The sequence below is a fragment of the Leptodactylus fuscus genome, chromosome 4 (assembly GCF_031893055.1).
Source record: "Leptodactylus fuscus isolate aLepFus1 chromosome 4, aLepFus1.hap2, whole genome shotgun sequence".
NCBI lineage: Eukaryota > Metazoa > Chordata > Amphibia > Anura > Leptodactylidae > Leptodactylus > Leptodactylus fuscus.
Window position 1 is genome coordinate 206,868,266 of NC_134268.1, and position 23,343 is coordinate 206,891,608.

Consider the following 23,343-nt stretch of genomic DNA (forward strand, 5'->3'; position numbering starts at 1 on the left):
TTTGTATTCCCAATATACTCTTTGAATTCCCAGTCAGACAATGGCACTGTATACCAGTAGTAAAAATTGTGGGTGCACGTAACCCCAATATATTCTTTGAATTCCCAGTCAGAAACTGGCACTATATGGCAGTAGCAAGAAATGAGGGTATTTGTATTCCCAATATACTCTTTGAATTCCCAGTCAGACAATGGCACTGTATACCAGTAGTAAAAATTGTGGGTGCACGTAACCCCAATATATTCTTTGAATTACCAGTCAGAAACTGGCACTATATGGCAGTAGCAAGAAATGAGGGTATTTGTATTCCCAATATATTCTTTGAATTCCCAGTCAGACAATGGCACTGTATACCAGTAGTAAAAATTGTGGGTGTATATAGCCCCAATTCTATTGCTAGGGGACTTGCAGGGTATTTCTGGGGTGAAGGTGGGGGGGCACACCGTTGGAACGGGTATCGGGGTATATATCGGGTATACGGGAATACACTGACAGTGTATTCCATTCAGGATCCTGGGAAAGCTGGGTTGCGGCGATTGAGCCCGTCAGTGCCACGTTACACTGACAAGCTTCTCCCTGGAATTTAGCTCTTACAAGAGCTGTTGGTTGTCTTCTCCTTCCTATCTAGCCTGTCCCTGCCTACCCAGAATCTAAGCCCTAGCTAGCTGGACGGAAACCTCCGTCCTCGGTGAATTGCAAGCTCAGAATGACGCGAACCTGGGCGGCGCTGTTCTTTTAAATTAGAGGTCACATGTTTTCGGCAGCCAATGGGTTTTGCCTACTTTTTTCAACGTCACCGGTGTCGTAGTTCCTGTCCCACCTACCCTGCGCTGTTATTGGAGCAAAAAAGGCGCCAGGGAAGGTGGGAGGGGAATCGAGTAATGGCGCACTTTACCACGCGGTGTTCGATTCGATTCGAACATGCCGAACAGCCTAATATCCGATCGAACATGAGTTCGATAGAACACTGTTCGCTCATCTCTAGTGAGCAGTCATCCTGCACAAGTCATGCTGTTCTGTGCTAAGGGAGAACCCAGACACCAGTACAACCTCTAGGAGGATTTCTTCTTATCCCTGGTTCATCCAGAGACAGCCCCTGAGACAGGGTGATAACTTGGTGCATCTCTGAGAGACATCTGCCATCCGTGCCAGTAGGAGTAACAGAGGACTCTGACAGGATTAACTCATTCAGGCCTAGTTTCCAGGTACCCAGATCCCTACCAGGTCTCTTTGCCCCCTACAATCCCTATCTACTTATGCTGGGAGTGGTACTAGAGGAAGAGTAGTGGAAGTGTATTTTTGCAGAATCTGTTATCCCTGACCAACCTCCTTTGACCAAGGCGTTGGGAACTGAACTGTATCTATAACCCATCTGCAAGCTGCTGGTGAAACCGTTGTTCCTGTTAATTCTCTGGTTTACACTGCAACCTGGACTCCTGAGTCGTTTGCCTGCATCACCATCAAGGGCCCTTCTGAACATCATCACACTGGCTCAGAGTAGAGAGATCCCCTCTCCCAACTAGAAGTGCCCCGGGGGAAACACTACTACTACTACAACCACCATCCAGTAGAGCTGCAGGACCCCCCTCGACTGTGTCCGGCCCTGGAGTGGGATCAGAGGCACAGCCAGTGCCGCTACTACTTCCATCCTCTTGTCTCCTCCACCGGGTTGCGGCAATTTTATTTTAATTTCTTTACATCCTTGTTATCCTGTCTCACACTGCCATTGGCTAAAGGATATGTCACTATGACTCCGGATTACTGATATGTGAATAATTGAAACCAAAATCCAGTGGCTTATAAATAGGGAGCATGATGTGTAAAAAGAAGGGTATACTAATCATTCCCTAAAGCCTTACACTAGGTTCACACTATCATTGCAGTTCCATTGTTTGGGACCATCAGGGGATGGAGAGGTGGTCCGCTGATGCAGTAGTTAAACACGGAGATTGGTGGACCCCGTTGACTACAATGGAGTCCATTGGCTGTCCGTCGATTTTAAACTGAAAAAGTCTTCCATGCAGATGGACAATTTTTGGTGGACTGTAACATCTCTGTCTGTTTGGGTAACTGCGCCACCCTCTGCTCACATGCTGCGGTGCAGGAGGTGTGTGCAGTTTCATGCCAAGCTTAGAATTTTTGGTTGCACTGTGTGAACACAGCTCTATTTCTGTAATTGATTTTTCCACCACGCCTGTCTGCCTTCACCTTCATTTCACTCTGTTCCTCTAATAGTTAAGTTTAGCCTTGCCCCTTGATTGACAGCCTATCTGCCTTTCAACTCCAGGGTGGGTTCTTCCTCCCTATTTATTCTTGGCTCACATTCACACTGGTGCTTGCTATTGCCTTGTGCGTGCTGGCTTTTCTCTTGCTATTATTTCTTGTATTCTGATTCTTGACCTCTGGCTTTCCCGATTGACTACTCTTTTGGTTTTTGATTTTGACACTGCATCGCAGGACTGCTACTGACCCCTGGCTAGATGACCTCCCTGTTGTTGTTTACCTTGTCTGCGTTTTGTGTATCACGTATATAGGAAGGGCCCGTCTCCAAGTTGCCGCTTATTACATAGGATAGGACCAGGCAAGCAGGAAGGGATAGTGGGGGGCTTCAGCTTAGGGCTCTTTTCCCAGGGTTTCCAGCAGCTACTGGGGAATTGCTCCTATTCCGATTCCCTTACATGGACTCTACGATGGAGACCATGTAAATATGATCTAATCGTGATCAAGGTAAAATATTCAATCCTGATTTTCATGTAGGTGATCGTTTCCCAGCCCCTGACTTATTATGCATATATCCAAATGTACGTCAACACACAGCAAACTACCTGGCATTGAGCTCCCTCGGAAGCCTTCACCAAAAAGTTACTTTCCAGCTGTGAGGAAGGAATCTTGTCTCCTGGTGTAAAGTCATCATGAAAGTATATGAAGTGCCCTAAAATGTGAAAAGAAATAGTTATTACATATACAGCAGGGGGATACTTAACCAAAAATATACCAAAGATGCACGGCAGGGGGTGGAGGGGGGGGCCTTAGGAGGGGAGGAGGCAGCATTTGGAGACAACTACTTGGTGGTAAACATCTGTGCAGGACTTTGCAGAGAAGAGGTGTGTTGAGAAACACATACTGGTGTAGATAGATAGATAGATAGATAGATAGATAGATAGATAGATAGATAGATAGATAGATAGATAGATAGATAGAGATATGAGATAGATAGGAGATAGATAGATAGATAGATAGATAGATAGATAGATAGATAGATAGATAGATAGATAGATAGATAGATAGATAGATAGGACATAGACAGATAGATATGAGATAGATAGATAGATAGATAGATAGATAGATAGATAGATACTGTACATAGAAGTTATTACTATTATTTCAGATACATTCTCTGTAATAGTATATTTTAGATGTGATGATTTTATGGCTATTTCACCTACTTTAGAAGCTTCTTGGTCTAGTAACATATTGCAAAAATTCCTAGAACATCTAAGTGGTTTTAAGAAATTTCTGAGCTCTTGTTCTACAAGATCCTAAATTATACAATGTCAGGAGGGAGCCCTGAACATGTAATATTAATAATATTATCTATAATTAAGTAACAAGGCTCGGGATCACACGTAGGAGATGTATACCGGTCCTGGGATAGTTAGCAGTAAGATCAGACTGTGTAAGAAGGAGGTGAAGTCTCTGGAGATGGGGACGGAGGAGAAAGTGAATGTTTTATACAGTATGAGCGGTTCAGAAGAAAGACCTGGAAAATACCGTGTGACTCCTCTATTTGTTATATACTATTTGCTATTGTAATTATAGGAGGTGACAGCAGATAAGCCTAAAACGTAAACCACATCTGTACATCATGACCATGTATAATATATGACTCCAATGAATAATTTATGAGAGCGGCTTATTAGGTAAATAAATATTACAGTGTATCTGTGCCATATAATACAACATGACACACGCGCACTCAGGAACCGTCTTCTGCACTTACCATAGTTTGCTCTATATACTAGAGCAGCACTTTGTCCTCCAGAGCTGTTATTCCAAGTGGGGACAAGAATTTTCAACATAGGAAGGCATTATAGAAAGCTGTAAATATTCATATGTGGTTTCCTCTAAATAATGACATCATCAAAGAGGAGGAGCATATATGAATGTGTAAACAAATAGACTATATCTTAATTTAGGGGATGTTAACGAGGACCTTTCTCCATCTTCACCAACTCTTTGCTTCGTTCAATAGTCGCTGTTCCACCGATTCCGGCACAGTTGGAATTTTTTCTCTAACCCTTACCATTCCTGAGCAATCAGTGCTGTTAGTTTTAGCACCCAATAAGCTAATTAGGTTCTCTAATGTCATGTGGGCGGTCCTGAGATGGAGCAGATAGACATGGACCTCCCACTTGACAGTAGAGTGTCTAATTAGCTGCTTTAACTAACAGCACTGATTGCTCAGGAACAGTGGGGGCTAGAGAAAAAATTCCAACTGTGCTGGAATCAGTGAATCAGCACCTATTGAAGGATGAAGAATTGGTGGAGATAGTTTAGGGTCTTCTTTAAATTGTCACGCAATACACTTATTCTTGATAAAGATCCTTATAGGGGTTCAAAGTTTACACCTAAACATTGCTTATGTTAACTCTACTTGAAACTATACTTGCCAACATCTGGAAATCTCTTAACATAAGGGTTAACTTCTTGGACTGCTGGAAGAGTTGGAAAATGCTGATCCGCAGACTCTGTTGTGGTCATGTGGAAAGTTTTGGTCACATAGAGGGGTATGGCTAGAGCATCTTTGTGCCCACATCACAAAATGGTAGAATGATTTCTCCAAAAGAGGGCATGGCCACCCTAAAAGATTTGGCACCCAAAACACTTAGGGCACAGAGGGGGCGGATTATGACGTGGATCACACAATGGCGGTCTATGGAGACCTTCAGGCTACTTTTTTCCGTGAGTGGCAACGTATAAGCGGGCTGCCCTTTCTTCAGACGGATTCCACGGCTTGTTGAGCCGCGGCGTCCGCAACCTCCGGAGTGAGCCCATTCATTTGAGCCTACGCGGAGGGGGAAGCGGCTTCCTACAGTCGCGGCAGGCGGGTTTTGGCCCAAGAGTGACGCGGGGAGCGGCACCAAAATCCGCCATTACACTCTCCATGTGAACTCAGCCTTAGGCTTCTCCTGGGAAGAATAGACAAAGAGTGTCTCCTGGGTCCTACAATGTAGACCTTCCACCAAGGACACTCCCTGAACCGTAGCCTAATCTGAAATTCCAAACACAGGTATGTCTTGGATAATACAAAAAGTTGGAGTAAAAAAATTCTATTTTTTTTTCTTTCTGAAGTTTGTTTTGTCAGCTCCAGCCTGTGATATCTGCATTTCTCCAGTGAAGACTTTATATTAAGTAGTCTTGTGTATTCTGCTGGCTTTCGATCTTCGGTGCTGTATTATTTATAGTCATTTGCTTTTACCTTTCTAAGTCATTCCTGGCTCACAATACAGCTCCCCAGGATCATAAATAAATGAGAATTCATCTATGGCAACCACAGGATGAATATTCCTAACAGATCCCCCACAGTAATATCTAATTTATTGGACAAGTTATTTTATTTCTATTCTTTAACACTGGCGCAGTCAGTTATAGAGGAATGCTGGGTGTTTTTGGATAAGATTTCCTTTGAAACAGATTGTGTTTTCCACCTCTCTGTACAGTGTAATCTGAATACAATACATTCGGAAACCTCATGTCTCCATTTTTTCTGCCGTATTGAAACCCAAGTGGGAGAAGAAATGAGTTGGCGATTGTGGCTTGACACATCCTGGATGGATAAATGGTCTGTTTTCCTCTGCAAAAATGGTTAATATGGATGGTTTTCTGGGAAAACCGAGAAGCAGTGGGTTGACTGGGTGGCGGTAAAATATGGCTGATGAGAGCTAATATGGCCGATAGGTGTAGCTGCCTTCAACATCCAAACGGTCCTGTTGAACAAATAGTCCCATTTGCCTCTGCACAAAGAGTTAATAGGGTTGGCTGAGGGATATCGGGTTGATGACTCTCTTGGTGGCCAGTAGTGTTACTTACCATATTCCCTATTCGTCGTATGGTCTCTATTAATATCGCTATTTCCAGTCGTCATTTTCCAGACCCAATGATCGTCTTTCAGTGGTTGCCAATCACAAAAGCCATACTCAAAGTCACATGTGTTCAGATATCCTAAAATAAAATGGACATGATTAATTATGTTTTTAGGATTGTTGTCAACATTCCGATGCCAATGGTAGGACAATACAGTTTCCCCAACTATGGCGTGTTATGGCAAATCCTTACTGGAATCAATGGGCAGCCTACGTAATGCCCAAGTGAGATGAGACCTCAAAAGGAAGAGTTCCTCTTGGTAGCCGTTCCCCACTATGGCCTCTATAGACTGGAAGCGTAGGCTACCTGCCATTATAGGGAGTCTGTCATCAGAACTCGGCACATCAATCCAGCTCTGCAGATAGATAGGTTAGGGTCCCCTGAATCAATAGTGTTTTCCTTTACAAATTGGTGCCAACATTGTCGAGATATTGTTTTTGGCAATATGCAAAAGAGATCTTTAGAGAAGGAAAAGTAATAAAAAGTGTCTGGTCAACTGTCATGCATGCACACTGACACTCCATGGTTCTGATGATGAAAGCCAAGCCATAATGGACCAGGAGCATGCAAATGTAACCAATGCTCTACTCAAGCGATGGACATAGGACCCTCAGTGACCAGGTGACAACACCACCACTGACTTTAGGAGGATCAAACTGAGAAGATTCTTTAGTAGAAAATATAGGGGAGATTGCTAAATATCCCTTGTGCCAGTGGAAGATGTATTGTGTTCATCATGACCTAGGCTCTTCCTTTAGGCATTCTTGTGCCTAGTTGAAAATCTACATCGGTTTCTTGCTGGCATGGATTTTGCTGTGTCCCTGGCCGACCCACCCAAGCCATGCCAATGCTTTTAGTAGATGGGGTTGAATGAAAGTCTACAAAGTCCAACCAATAACTTTACAAAAATGGAAAATTGTTGAGCCTGGCACAAAAATTTGTAACTGTAACTTTGTGGACGATAGACTGATCCTATCCTAAATCTAAAGCAACGTTCACTATTTCCCATAGATTATAGAATTTGTGGCAAGATCCAAAAAACAAATTAATTGACTCCAGATAATAATCTGTACATTTACATACATATTAAGCTCTGCCGTCTCACGCTGTGCGGAAACATGAAGGATTACCTCCAATATGCTACCAATAATGTCATCCGCCTGTGGTGCCCACAAAATATCATTCACATCTAGTATCATGCTAATATAGTTTAAGTTAACCCTTTAATGTTGTCAGATTATACCTTCTTATTTAAAGAGGTTGTCCAGGAATTTTTATTGGGGGTCTAGGTTTAGGATAGGCCATAGATGTCTGATGGAGCTCCGACATGATGCACTTGCTTGGATCAGCTGTTTGGGGTCACTACCCATGGCTGCACTTTGCACTGCACAGGGGGAAGCAGAAGGCTCTGGTCCCTGTATAGTGACTTCAATGGGAGTTGAGCCATTGTATGGGGCATGAAGTCATTTGCTTCCAGCTCCATGCTGTGTATAGTTTGGGCAGTGGAAGTGGCCTTAAATATCCAATCCATGCAAGGCCCACCTGTTGGTTCCCCCCACTGGTCAGATATTTATGGCCTATCCTATACAGTAGGCTCGGGATGATCGAGCTGTCCCCTGGCCTCTTCCCAGTGGACTATTGAGTCTTGACCACCATGCATTCATTCACTTATGGTACATATAAATCAGAGGAGAGGTTAAAATTGAGGGGCCTTCTTTAGGATAGGTCATCACCAGATTGATTGGGTCCAATTCTCACCATCCACGCCAATGGTGATGGTGCTTTATGATCATTTACATTGGTCCATACTGTACAACTCCATAGTCACCATGGTCGCTGTAATTGATATAGCAACTTTCTCCTACTCAAGTGATCAGCAGGGTCAGTGGGGTTCCCAAGATCAAAGAAGAATGTCTATGGGGTCAGATCTGCAGTTTAATGCACATGGGATCTCGAAACACTAAGCATTAGGCATGCTGCATCAGACTAAGTTTCTAGTGGGGACTAGATCCAGATAAACCACCAAATACAACACAGCACAATTGTAAATAATTCCATGTTATTCTTCTTCCCATCCTTCGGGACCCCCCTGACCCCCATAAGTCAGCTGCTTGAAGCGTCACGGGCACTTAGGTGATACATACTGGAATTTTCATTGCTACTATAAGGGTGAATTCACACTGAGTAAACGCTAGCTTATTCTGAACGTAAAACACGTTCAGAATAAGCGGTGTCTAAAGCAGCTCCATTCATCTCTATGGGAGCGGGGATACGAGCGCTCCCCATAGAAATGAATGGGATGCTGCTTTCACTCCGAGCAGTCCCATTGAAGTGAATGGGGAGTGCCGGCGTGTACGCTCCGGCATGAGCAGAGCTTGCCGTATACGCCGGCACTCCCCATTCACTTCAATGGGACTGCTCGGAGTGAAAGCAGCAGCCCATTCATTTCTATGGGGAGCGCTCGTATCCCGGCTCCCATAGAGATGAATGGAGCTGCTTTAGACGCCGCTTATTCTGAACGTGTTTTACGTTCAGAATAAGCTAGCGTTTACTCAGTGTGAATGCACCCTTACTGTAGTTTTTTAGAAACTTAAAACCAGGTTTACCGTTGAGGAGCGGTCCAGTCGCAGAACTCGGGTTTCCAGAATACTCATTGCAGCCGGTGCATTTGAATTCATCTACGGCGATGAACCCTGTGAGGTTTCGTACTGTTCCTTCAAAAGCAAGCTTTACATTATAACGTAGATATGTTAATAATTGTAAAGTTTCTATTTGCATTTATGTCTATTTTATTTCTAAAATAAGCGTTAGATAACTAGATACATGTGGCTGCCATTTCCAGGGGCATAAGGGTAAGTTCACATAGGGAGCGTATAGGCATATTTTGGCACCGGGGAGCTGCTTCACTCTCGGGTCAAAACCCTCCTGCCACGACTGTTGCAGCTTCCGACAGTCGCAGCTTCCCCCTCCGGAGTAAGATCAAATGAATGGGCCGACACTGGAGGTTGCTGCCGACAGGTGAACTTCGTGGCCCAGTCTGAGAAAAGGTGGTCTCCATAGACCACCATTATGAGGGGGCAAATTATGACGTGAATTACGCGCCATAATCTTCCCCCTTTGTGCCCATGTGAACTAGCCCTAAGGGGTGCGGAGGTAGCAATGCCTAAGGGTCAAGGAGCCTCAGGGGGTCCCAAAGACCCCTCTGCAACATAAGAAGAAAGCAGCTTTATACATATCACATAGTAAGAGGGGCCCCGTTACATAGTTTGCACTAAAGCCAAGGCATGCCGCGGAGTTGAACAGCCCTTTACCGGAATACTCGGCACAGTGATGTCTATTCAAGTGACATGTCCCAAGTTCTAATCAGTGGGGTCTGGGTACGAAAATAGGGGGAGATCAGACCTACTGTTAGATATTACTTATGTGTGGGCAGGTAACATAAGACTCCCAGACTTTCTCTCGGAGTCCTGACAGTAGATACCCCTTCCAATACCTGCAGGTTTTCTGAGCTCTCCGGCAGATAGACTTCTCCTTCCACCCACCGACCTTCGGTTGACACATCTTGTTCAAAAAGTATTATTTCATTCTGAGAAGATAATAATATGTCAGAAATACATATTGACCTCCCTATGATGATCATTAAATATATATTCCAAAATCTTGGGCAGTTGTGACTGACACAGGAATAGCTGATCACAAGCACAAGACGTATGGAAACAGTCGAGAGACTTTATGTTATATCTGAAGCTACAATATAAGTGAAGGGGAGTTACGTTACGGCATAGCAAAGCGCCACTATGTTTCCATGAGCCATCGCTTGGTGGTTGGAGTTTGTGGCCAACTATTCCTGTCCTGGTCAAAATTGGCCAAGATGAGAACAAACATTTAACCTCTCTTGTGTAACCTACTATGTTCATTTGCTTAAAGTGGAAACCTGAGGATGTTATACCGCCTGCCGAGTAGGTGACTTTTTTTATAAGGGGCAGAAATTAGTTGTGGTCCAAAACATAAATTTACACTTATGTGAAATTCGGGAGACCATGTTGAGAACCTAATTTTTTAATGGCTCCCACGTTGAGACATTCTACGATAACTAGAGATGAGCGAACACTGTTCGGATCAGCCGATCCGAACAGCACGCACCCATAGAAATGAATGGAAGCACCTGGCACGTACACTTTGCCGGCGGCCGGTCGCCGTGCCTGGTGCTTCCATTCATTTCTATGGGTGCGTGCTGTTCGGATCGGCTGATCCGAACAGTGTTCGCTCATCTCTAGCCATAACTAGTGGGTGGCTTCTGAAAGTTGCACTTAGACTAATTATTTGCCCTGTTGTCAATATCCCTTGTACAGAACTGAGGGCCCTAATACGTACTACAACTCCAAGTCTTCTAAATTATCTTACGTCCATGTAAAATAAATCAATGGAAAGCCAAACTGGAATATGAGCGTCTCATTTATACAAACACTCATCTCGGAGTAAATTAATCCTAAGGACTTAAATAAGATGCAATCAAGATCTGATCATTAAGATCTGAAGCCTTGTGTCAGTAAACAATCACAACCTGAAAAACAAAGTGATGAGGACGGTAATGAGAGAGTCTTCAAGTGGGGAGGTAAATAAATGACAACATCGATAGGAGGCGAGGATTACATCGGAGATCCATATAATGGATTCCACTCAAAACTTGTATTCTGTGGTTCCTAAGAGAGTGGGAATATATCCAAGAATATGAAGTCATCTATATCAGTCATTGAAACATGTATTACCCACTAAAACCTAAGACTGTGACAGGAACTGGATGCGTAAAAAGGGACACTTGTCAAAAATAGAACATGACAAATGTTGAGCAACCAATGAGAAGCCAGCTGTAATTTTTTTTGAAAGACCCATAAAACCAGTGACCTAAATGGTTGACATGGGTAATTGCCCACTTTTCATTCTCTGCTGCTCTGGTGTCCTTCCAGTGTGGCCTGTTCCTGTAGCTCCATTGTCTTCAGACAGAAGTCTCTGCTGCCCATGAGGCCAATAAGCGGCCTCAATGAAGGACATGGAACGTCACTACCTGTGACATCTCCGATTCCCTTCCTTAGGCCACTGAATTTGCTGGTTGGCCTCAGTAGTGACGTGAGCGCTGAGACAAATAGATGGCCAAGGATCCAGGATATCAGGCTGGTCAGGACTTCCTCAAAAGAAGATAGCCGAGCAGCAAGACCGGACTTGTGATATGCCAAAATATGTTTCTATGTGTTCCTGCTTATTGTTTGTCTTTTGTTTTAAGCGGTTCTCCTGTTTGGTTGAATTACCCCTATCCACAGGATATGGGATGACTTGCAGCTCATAGGGGATCCCTACTGATAAGAAGAATGGGGGACTTTGTCCCTTATTGTGAATGGAGTGGTGGTTGGGAAGGTGGTGCACATGTTCATTGATTCCATTGGCTATCTTCAACTGAAATGATAGATGCTGGTCAACCAATGTTCCATTCACAACAATCCCCCATTTTCCTGATCAACTGGGGTATTAGCAATCAAAACCCCTATTGATCTGCAAGTTATCTCCTAGCTATAACTTTGCCAGTATCCAACCACACAAATTGATAAGTTAGGGTTGACCGAATAACACAGTGTTTCCGTCTTGTGAATTGCTGCCTCCATTGGCAAGATATTGTTTTTGTCAATATGCAAATTAGCCCTTTAGAGCAACAAGGCATTGACCCTTACCCAGTAATCAATGGCTGCACCCTTGTTGCTCCAAAAGCTCCTTTTCATATAGATTCAATCAGTAATGTCACCCGAAGGACTCAGTCCTGTAACCTACATAATTGTACAGTATGTCTATCTAGCAAAGGTCCATCATTTGTAAAATTGTGGCAAAAAAACAATCAGCAATAAATTGGAGATGTAATTTATGTAGCCTTCTTATATAACTGTATCTTTGCAAGTCGGCCAAAATAATATTCTTGGTTGGTTAGAAAGGCCCATGATATAATCATAGTGATAGTAAGTGGTTGTATTAGAGTTATCCACTCCCTTCTGGTCCTCAGCCGTGTCATGTGACCATCCATAAGACTCTACAGCTGACAAATGTAGAGTTTCTCTATTTAATTCTTTGAGAGAACCCCACTTTACCCTGTCCCACAGGCCCGATACCTTGGGGTAACCCTGGACTCTGACCTATCCTTTAAGTCACACGTTCAAACCCTCAACATTTCTTGCCGCCTCCAGCTCAAGAACATCCATCGAATCCGCTCCTTCCTCACCCTTGAAACTACCAAGATGCTCGTCCAGGCCCTCATAATCTCCCGCTTAGACTACTGCAACACCCTTCTGCATGGACTCCCGGCAAACACCCTCACCCCCCTCCAGTCCACCTTAAACTGTGCTGCTCGTTTAATTCACCTCACGCCCCGATCTTCATCGGCTGCTCCCCTCTGCCAGTCCCTCCACTGGCTACCCATAGCCCAGCGAATTGAGTTCAAGCTACTAACGCTAACATACAAAGCCATCCACAACCTGTCCCCTCCATACATCTCTGACCTAATCTCCCTAACCTGCCCACACGTAACCTCAGATCCTCCAATGACCTCCTCCGCTCTGCCCTCATCCGCTCCTCACACAACCGTCTCCAAGACTTCTCCCATGCATCCCCCATACTCTGGAACTCCTTACCAAGACACATAAGACTGATCCCACAATCACAGGCTTCAAGAAGGCCCTGAAGACTCCTCTATTCAGGAAGGCCTACAACCTCCAATAACACTATCACCGCACCGCCATCTGTACAGTCTCCCCCTCTCCTTCTGTCTCTACCCCCCTTCCGCCATAGATTGTAAGCCCTCGTGGGCAGGGCCCTCTACCCCACTGTGCCAGTCTGTCATTGTTAGTATTATATCTACCTGTATATTTTGTGTATCGTATGTAACCCCCAAATGTAAAGCACCATGGAATTAATATAATAATGTACAGCACCATGGAATATAATAATGTACAGCACCATGGAATTAATATAATAATGTACAGCACCATGGAATTAATATAATAATGTACAGCACCATGGAATTCATATAATAATGTACAGCACCATGGAATATAATAATGTACAGCACCATGGAATTAATATAATAATGTAAAGCACCATGGAATTAATATAATAATGTAAAGCACCATGGAATTAATATAATAATTTAAAGCACCATGTAATTAATATAATAATGTACAGCACCATGGAATTAATATAATAATGTACAGCACCATGTAAAGAAATATAATAATATAAAGCACCATGGAATTAATATAATAATGTACAGCACCATGGAATTAATATAATAATGTACAGCACCATGGAATATAATAATGTACAGCACCATGGAATTAATATAATAATGTAAAGCACCATGGAATTAATATAATAATGTAAAGCACCATGGAATTAATATAATAATGTAAAGCCGTATGGAATTAATATAATAATGTAAAGTACCGTGGAATTAATATAATAATGTAAAGCACCATGGAATTAATATAATAATGTACAGCACCATGGAATTAATATAATAATGTAAAGCACCATGGAATTAATATAATAATGTAAAGCCGTATGGAATTAATATAATAATGTAAAGTACCGTGGAATTAATATAATAATGTACAGCACCATGGAATTAATATAATAATATAAAGCACCATGGAATTAATGGTGATATATATATATAAATAAATAAATAATAAAAAAGTCTTAATATGAGTGTCATAGGAAAGAATAGAGAAACTGACCTCCTGTCCACCCATAAGATACAGTGTCAGATAGAGAGTCTTATTGTTGGTCACATGACACAGGAGAGGACCAGAAAGGAGTGAATAACTCCCTAATAGAGCCAGCAGTCCTAAAATGACCTTCACTTATAATTCACATTATCAACTTTTTGTGGGGAAACTTTAACTTTGATATTTCAATCCAAAACTTTTCGGTCTCTCGAAATAATGAAACATATACAAAGTTTCACGTTGTTCTCGTCCTCAGACATTTGGTTAGATTTTTTTTTTTTATAAAAGTCTCAAAGCAAATGAACACTGTTGGGGAAGAAACAACTTAATATTTCTATCATTTGATATGTTCTAATGGTGTTCGCCTGCTTTGGCATTCAATTCCAGCTGGGTAGAAGCGCCTACGAGTGACGGCAGCTAATGGATTCTTACCTCATCCGAGTAGAGGAGAAGTCTCAGACTGTGGTCTTTCTTAATCATGTAACGGAAGTGGAAGCGACAGACATTGCCTTTGCTCCTGTGAAACAGCGAGCTTCTTAGATAAGCCCTTTTCTGGAAATTGCTATGGTTCCCATCAACAAACAGAAAATGTCCTGCCGTGATAAACAGAATAGTTAGATGTCGGGAATGTCAAAACATTGGGGTCCTAGATGGCCTGCTGCTATAGACTTCAGGCCCATGTTGTTTCATCTTATCTCATACTCAGATTCTTATAAGCTTTGGAATAATGTCTAATACACTTATTCCGAGATCTAAAAATGTACAATAATATGGTTTCAAATGGAGACAACGGCTAAACCAGGGGCTGAACTACCACCAGTAATGGCCGCCATTGACCTTGACAGCTGAAGTGACCCACAGGATTCTTCTATACATCCAGCAGGGTTGACTGGTGTCCGTCTAGTACCTCCTGGATGGGTGTAACTGGGGGAAGCTGGTAGGGCACTTGCCATAGGAGCAGTCAGTGAGAAATTTAGTGGGGGGCAGGATAAAATTATCTGGAGATCCTGCCCACCCCTTCCTCTCCGGTCTGTGTTCAGGTTACAACAGCTGGAGATGTGGATTGATTTAGGCAGAAGCTCTGCTGAGACAGACTGAAGAGGAATAGGGAAGGAAATCTGCAAAGAAGCTGCATCCTCTGCTTACTATGTATACAGTGTCTCTGCCGAAATTAAGTATTGTATATGCGTTGTGTATTTATGTGTGATGTGAATGTGTGTGTATTGTGTTTAATGTGTGTAATGTGAGTATATGTTATGTATGTGTGTAATGTGTATTTATGTGTGATGTGAATGTGTGTGTAATGTGTGTGTAAATACACATTACACACAAAGTATATACACGCATTACACACACATTCACATCACACATAATACACATTACACACAAAGTATAATGTGTGATGTGAATGTGTGTGTATGTTTGTTATGTGTATTTATGTGTGATGTGAATGTATGTGTAATGCGTGTATGTACTTTGTGTGTAATGTGTATTTACACACACATTCACATCACAATGTGACATGTATGTGTATTCTTTGTATACTTGTTTTGTAATACATGTGTGTAATGTGTATGAAGATATGTCAGTGTTGTATGTGTATTGTGTATATACATGTTTTTGTAATACATGTATGTATATGTGCAGTATATCAATATGAATGTACAACACAAATTCAAAAACAGTTGGGATGCAATGGAAAATGTAAAGAAAAATATGCTGTTCACAATAGAAAATAGAACACGTATCAGACGGTGAAAGTCAGATGTTTCACATTTTGTTTGAAAAATTAAAGGCGTTGTCTTATTTGTATTATTTCCTATGCTCATTATCAATAGGGGTTTATACCCGGCCCCTGGGCCAACTATCTGTACGAGTCGCTTCTAGCCCACTATTGTGTACTGGATGAGTGCGGAAGCAATTTGTATAGACAATTGGTTCAGGACGCCTATTATACCAGACATTAACGGACGCGAACTAAGACATGAATGTCTTGCACCCGTATTATGTCTGCTAAAATAACGGACATGTGGCGGATTTGGTGACACTAACAGACAATAACATCAGGTATTATATGAATTGCAGAAAACCAAGAAGTCACAGGTATCAGAGATAAAAACAGACACAACAAGACTAGCGTAAGAGCAGGGCAGAGAGCATTATGCAAACAGATCAGGAACAGAACTCAGAACTCACAAACAGGTAACCCTCGTTCACATCTGCGTTTGGTAATCTGTTCGGGGAGTCCACATGGGGACCCCCCCGAAAGGACTACCGAACGCATTTGCAAGCGGTGTGCAGTGAAAGCACACAGACCGAATAGACTATAATGGGGTCCGTGTGCTTGCCGCGAGATCTCTGCACGAGTCATGCGGACAGGAAAGTAGATTGTGAAGTACTTTCCTGTCTGCATGTTCCCTGCGGCAAGCACACGGACCCCATTATAATCTATGGAGTCCGCATGTTTCACTGATACACTACTTGCCAGTGCATTTGGTATTCCGTTCGGGGGGGGGGGGGATCCCCATGCAGACTCCCCCGAACAATATACCAAAGCAGATGTGAACAAGGTGTTAGACAGACAGAAGGCAGCAAAAAACAGCAGAATACATGCAACAGAATTCAATGCTCAACCATACTGGAGCTGGAGAAACAAATTTAATACAGACAGGCAGACAGGCATAGGAAGGGGGAAGTTTAGCAGGGTAAACACTAATGCTTAAAGAAGTAGGAGGAGGAACCAAATACAGAGGCAGCAAGTAAGCCAGGTCTGCTATTGAAGTCACAACTTGCATACAGACCATCACTTTACTTTCAAATGATAGATTGTAATTTATCATTCCACCTGCGGATGCACTACAGGGAAATGCAGCACTGGTTTCTGAATCCCTCTCCCTTCAGAGCTTAGCTTATAGCTGGGCTATTCAGTGACCAGATCACTTTCCAGGACTCTCCTGGCTAAAATCCTGCTGATAATCCAATATCCCAACGTTTAGTATCAAAAATGTGAAGTTTATAACATTTCTATTATTTCTATCCAGAATCGCGTTCCCCAGGTGACCTCTCTATTGTATTCTCATTACTCCGGAGCCCAAAGTTACTGAACACCGGACAATCCAAAGTAATAACTTGCTATATAACCTTCCAATAAAAAAAATAAATGTTTTATGAGGTCGACTCTTTTTATAGCCAAACAAAACTGGGATATTTGCGTCTCCCTTCAGTTCTCGTTCCTGAAGCCGTAACTCCGGCTTTATCTGGAGGTGCAGGTTTTATCGCCGGTCTTATTTCACTCTTCTTTGGCAATGGCGTCTGTTTTCATAGGTTTTTTTTATTTTTTTTCGAGAAGAAAGATCATCCTGACAGTTCCTATTCACACAGCACCTCAGCGTGCTATCTCCGGCAGCAGACCGCTGGCTCGTCCTCTGTTCCAATCTGTCAGTTGCCCAGTCTTCTCCCCTCCGCAGCCCATGACTCTATGGGATTCAATCATGACCTGTGACCTTTTCTAACAAGACCCACTGAAAGATAATTTGACACTTTATACTTTTGTGCTGAAATTTCCCATTACGGCTCCAACATCTGTCTCTTCCAAGATGTTCGTAGCCTCAGCCCGTCCTGGCTTCCGATATGTGGAATCGCAGTGAATATAGGAGCATGACTTAAGCAGCTGTCAATTTCTCCAGCTCTCAAGGAAATCCATCACCGTGTCCGAGCTCACACTGACTCGCACTGTTAACCGGATATTTAACCGTTTTCATGGTTAGAGGGTCTGTCTGCAGGGACGTCAAATTAGCAACGCTCTTACTGTAGCTATGAGATATGGAGACTCTCGGGGGATCCGATTTATGGCTTAATGCTTGGGGTAGTTAAACGCTGAAATAAGAACTAATGTGTAATGTTCTAGCCGGGCCTTGACAACCTCTTATGTGCGATATCAAAGCCGATCATCATGGCTTCTAATTCGCAGATCACTTTTTATCTATGGGGTAATTGCTCGCTAAGGATCTTTCAATCCCCCAGAGCTGTCTGGTGTAGGAATTCTTATGTTGTGGTATTAGAAAATGGACAATTGGGTATTACTAGAGATGAGCGAGTAGTACTCGATCGAGTAGGTATTCGATCGAATACTACGGTATTCGAAATACTCGTACTCGATCGAGTACCACTCGCTATTCGAATGGAAAAGTTCGATGCAGAACCAGCATTGATTGGCCGAATGCTATACAGTCAACGCTGGTTCTTCTCCTACCTTTAGAAGTCTTCTCCGTGCAGCTTCCCCGCGGCGTCTTCCAGCTCTTCATTCACTCTGCCAGGCATTGGGCCTGGGCAGAGCCGCCTGCGCATGTCCGCTTGTAGTGCTTTTAGTGCGGACATGCGCAGTCGGCTCTGCCCAGGCCCGATGCCTGGCAGAGTGAATGAAGAGCTGGAAGATGCCGCGGGGACGCTGCAAGGAGAAGACTTCTAAAGGTAGGAGAAGAACCAGACTGTGCATCGGTCAACAATACAGCGCACTTTGCACAAGGAGAAGCTGTATGGGAGAGTGATGAGAAAGAAGCCGTTTCTGCACGTACGCCACAAACAGAGTCGCCTGAGGTATGAAAAAGCACATTTGGACAAGCCAGCTTCATTTTGGAAGAAGGTCCTGTGGACTGATGAAACAAAGATTGAGTTGTTTGGTCATACAAAAAGGCGTTATGCATGGCGTCCAAAAAAAAACAGCATTCCAAGAAAAACACATGCTACCCACTGTAAAATTTGGTGGAGGTTCCATCATGCTTTGGGGCTGTGTGGCCAATGCCGGCATCGGGAATCTTGTTAAAGTTGAGAGTCGCATGGATTCCACTCAGTATCAGACGGCAGAGAGACAAAAAAAGGGTCCAAACAGGGCAAACAAAAGGAGAGATGCATCTACACAGGAATACTTAACAGAAGGACACAGGGATACATGGCAGAAGGACAAATACATCCATAGAATTACAGACATGACCACAGCCATGGCATTAGGTAGAAATATAACTCAGACAGAACACAATCCACATCCAAACAGCAGATCATGAAATAGACAGCTGAACATATTGCTCAGCCAAAGTGTAGCTAGAGAAGAAGACTTATATACATACAGACTGACAGGGATTGGCCGAAGGAAGGTTAGCAGTGAGCACACCAATCCTTAAAGAAACAGTATTCAGAAACTGCTAGGAAAAGCGGTACGTCAGCAAGCAAATAGTGACGGCATTACACAATGACATTCAATATTCTTATTTATTTGCATCCCAATAAGCGTCACCTATACTGCTTAAGGATTAGCATGTATTACAGTAGGATCCATGATGGTGTCTATATGGATGATGGGGCAGTGATCCAGGAATTGGTGCTATAGGGTCTTTGCATACCTCTAGATCAATATTATATGATAATCGACTGAACTGAATAGACATATGCAAGTTTCAGCCTTACAAACTATGTTATCATATTACTAATTTACATTATGACTTGGGTGTACAATGCTGGCGCTGACCTAGGGAATGACCAGCTGGGTGTATTTTTTTATATCCATATATCTGTGTGTGTCCCTACTTTTCCTAGCAAGTCACAATTTGGTTTGTTAGTCCTTAAAGGGGTATTCCAGTGATATGAAGTTACCCTTTATCTGGACCACCCACTGATCATATGCACACCATTTTTGAATAGTGGGACTTTTGGGTAGTGACTACCTCTCCTACCCCTCTATTCATTTTAATGGGACTGCTGGAGATAGTCAAGTGCTACGTGGCCCGCACCAGCCTCATGACCAGTGCAGGTGTCATCTGTTCGACCGCCATGACTAGTACATTACTGTACTGCTTTCCAATGGAAATGCCTATTCAATGCCTGCAATGCCTATTCAAGGGAGTTTTCCCTTCTTAACAACTTATCTCCTATCCAAAGTTGCTAATTACTGGGACCCCATCAATCAAGAGACTGAGGCTGCCTTGCACCTCATTCTTTAAAGGAGTACTGGTTGGACATGTGTGCATCCACCAATGGAACTTATGGAGAGCCCTTATACAGAAGCCCATAGTGTCTCCTATTGCCTATAGGTCCTTCACAGTATTGGACAGTTCTACTAGAGATTGAGCGTTGGATAGAAATGAGAACAAACCTGAGTTCTCTGCAGCATACTGTATATGCCATAACAATAATTTATAGAATCACGCTTACTTTATATTGAATATACCAGTTTATAGGATAGAAGCATCAGTAATATTCGTCGTTTCAGCCCACACTTTGCTAGGACTATAAAATATATTGGTTCCCTATAAATATATATTGTCTGTAATCATTCTTTTCTATTAGGACTGATATTTTCTAGGTTATAAACTTTATCACTTAGATATAATCTTCTAAAGGAACGTAACGCTTACATCTTTTATGGCCTTAAACAAAAGCACATGTTCTGCCGGATTACTATTCTTATTACAGGCTATATGCTTTCCATATGTTCACTCTGGTCTCATGGACTATGGGTGGATTGTTACATATTAATGGGGTATGTCTCTATTTATATATATATATATATATATATATATATATATATATATATATATATATATATATATATATACATACACACTCACCGGCCACTTTATTAGGTACACCATGCTAGTAACGGGTTGGACCCCCTTTTGCCTTCAGAACTGCCTCAATTCTTCGTGGCATAGATACAACAAGGTGCTGGAAGCATTCCTCAGAGATTTTGGTCCATATTGACATGATGGCATCACACAGTTGCCGCAGATTTGTCGGCTGCACATCCATGATGCGAATCTCCCGTTCCACCACATCCCAAAGATGCTCCTCTATTGGATTGAGATCTGGTGACTGTGGAGGCCATTGGAGTACAGTGAACTCATTGTCATGTTCAAGAAACCAGTCTGAGATGATTCCAGCTTTATGACATGGCATTGCATTATCCTGCTGAAAGTAGCCATCAGATGTTGGGTACATTGTGGTCATAAAGGGATGGACATGGTCAGCAACAATACTCAGGTAGGCTTTGGCGTTGCAACGATGCTCAATTGGTACCAAGGGGCCCAAAGAGTGCCAAGAAAATATTCCCCACACCATGACACCACCACCACCAGCCTGAACCGTTACCGATACAAGGCAGGATGGATCCATGCTTTCATGTTGTTGACGCCAAATTCTGACCCTACCATCCGAATGTCGCAGCAGAAATCGAGACTCATCAGACCAGGCAACGTTTTTCCAATCTTCAATTGTCCAATTTCGATGAGCTTGTGCAAATTGTAGCCTCAGTTTCCTGTTCTTAGCTGAAAGGAGTGGCACCCGGTGTGGTCTTCTGCTGCTGTAGCCCATCTGTAGCCTCAAAGTTCGACGTACTGTGCGTTCAGAGATGCTCTTCTGGCTACCTTGGTTGTAACGGGTGGCTATTTGAGTCACTGTTGCCTTTCTATCAGCTCGAACCAGTCTGGCCATTCTCCTCTGACCTCTGGCATCAACAACACATTTCCGCCCACAGAACTGCCACTCACTGGATGTTTTTTCTTTTTCGGACCATTCTCTGTAAACCCTAGAGATGGTTGTGCATGAAAATCCCAGTAGATCAGCAGTTTCTGAAATACTCAGACCAGCCCTTCTGGCACCAACAACCATGCCACGTTCAAAGGCACTCAAATCACCTTTCTTCCCCATACTGATGCTCGGTTTGAACTGCAGGAGATTGTCTTGACCATGTCTACATGCCTAAATGCACTGAGTTGCCGCCATGTGATTGGCTGATTAGAAATTAAGTGTTAACGAGCAGTTGGACAGGTGTACCTAATAAAGTGGCCGGTAAGTGTATATATATATATACCGTATATACTCGAGTATAAGCCGACCCGAATATAAGCCGAGGCCCCTAATTTTACAACAAAAAACTGTGAAAACTTATTGACTCGAGTATAATCCGAGGGGGGAAATGCAGCAGCTACTGGAAAATTTCAAAAATTAAAATGGTCGGAGTTTTTGGGTGCAGTACATGCTGGAGAAGGGGAGGGGGTGTTTTGGTTGTCTGTCTGCCCCTTCCCTGAGCTTGAGTATTTTATTTTCGTCAGGTATCAAAATGAAGAGAAGAGAAATGTCAATCCCATCAATATTTGGTGTGACCTTTGCCCTTTGGAGGAGGAGTCCTGGAAGTGATGATCCGGCCCCCGCAGAGCCCTGATCTCATCATCATCCAGTCTGTCTGGGATGACATAAAGAGACAGATGGATTGGACAAGCCTATATCCACAGAAGATCTGTGCTTAGTTCTCCAAGATGGCGGGAACAACCTCCCTGCCGAAGTTGTTCCTGCAAAGTGAAGTTGCTCTTCTGTAGTAAAGATCCACTGGTTGAAGACCACCAATCCAAATTCTGATCTTATGTAGTAAAGATCCACTGGTTGAAGACCACTAGAGATGAGCGAACACTGTTTGGAACAGCCGTTCCGAACAGCACACTCCCATAGAAATGAATGGACGTAGCCGGCACGCGGGGGGTTAAGCGACCGGCCGCCGGCAAAGTGTACGTGCCAGCTGCTTCCATTCATTTCTATGGGAGTGTGCTGTTCGGAACGGCTGATCCAAACAGTGTTCGCTCATCTCTAAAGACCACCAATCCAAATTCAGAACTTCAATGCCGCCATGACTTGAGGATCTCCGAGCTATATGCTGGGGGATAGGTGGGGATTCTTTACAGTGAGAGCGGTGAGACCAGGTTGCAGTGATGGCTGAGAAATTCTACAAGTTCAAAAGGAGCCTGGATGACTTTCTTGAATATGAGAACATCATAGGATATGGGGGATAGAATTTTTGGGGGGATAGGATCCAGGGTTCCAGTCCAATGCCATATTTAGAGTCGGGAAAGATTTTTTTTCATGAGGCTGATGTGGCCATTGTGGGATTTTTTTTGGTTTTCTTCGAAACATGGGGACAAGATTAAACAAAATCCCATTCACTTTGCCAGTACTGTAAAACGCAGCGTTTTTTTTTTTTTCCGCTGCGGATAACGTTGCGTCTATGCAACGCGGGGACGATCAGATTTTACAAGCCTATTTAGGGGTTAAGCGTTAAAACCATTTTTGTCTGTTGTGCTATCATACGCAGCAGGAAAAATAATTTGCGGCGTGCTTGCCGAGCATTATCTTATGGCAGTCTCCGCAGCAGATAAACTTTAAAGGCGCGACGATTAACATTTCGGAAATGTTATTGGTACGCTTATGCATCAAGCCGCTTATTTCGCTAATCAATTCCAGGCCGCGTGCACTTTCAGAGATCATTTAGCTTCCGTTAAACTCCCTTCCATTTCTCTTCCTGACTACTTCCTTACAAGGCGCATTTGCCGACAATAATCTATCGACGTTCCGGCTTCTCAGACTACACAGAACGTAATGCCTAGGCATAGAA

At 43.1% G+C, this 23,343-nt stretch overlaps 1 protein-coding gene across 3 annotated transcripts in view; it reads right to left on the reverse strand.

The window, feature by feature from the left end:
* Nucleotides 1–23,343, reverse strand: part of MALRD1 (MAM and LDL receptor class A domain containing 1) — a 305,716-nt gene that overhangs the window by 221,246 nt on the left and 61,127 nt on the right. For all 3 annotated transcript variants that reach the window (XR_012715476.1, XM_075271657.1, XM_075271658.1), the window contains 5 exons: nucleotides 14,343–14,503; nucleotides 9,638–9,730; nucleotides 8,751–8,871; nucleotides 6,091–6,222; nucleotides 2,826–2,932 (listed from right to left, as the gene is read on the reverse strand). Coding sequence is in view for 2 of the 3 variants with exons in the window: in XM_075271657.1 (XP_075127758.1) it covers nucleotides 2,826–2,932; nucleotides 6,091–6,222; nucleotides 8,751–8,871; nucleotides 9,638–9,730; nucleotides 14,343–14,503 (614 nt within the window). In the remaining variant the exon portion in view is untranslated. The remainder of the gene's footprint in view (nucleotides 1–2,825; nucleotides 2,933–6,090; nucleotides 6,223–8,750; nucleotides 8,872–9,637; nucleotides 9,731–14,342; nucleotides 14,504–23,343) is intronic.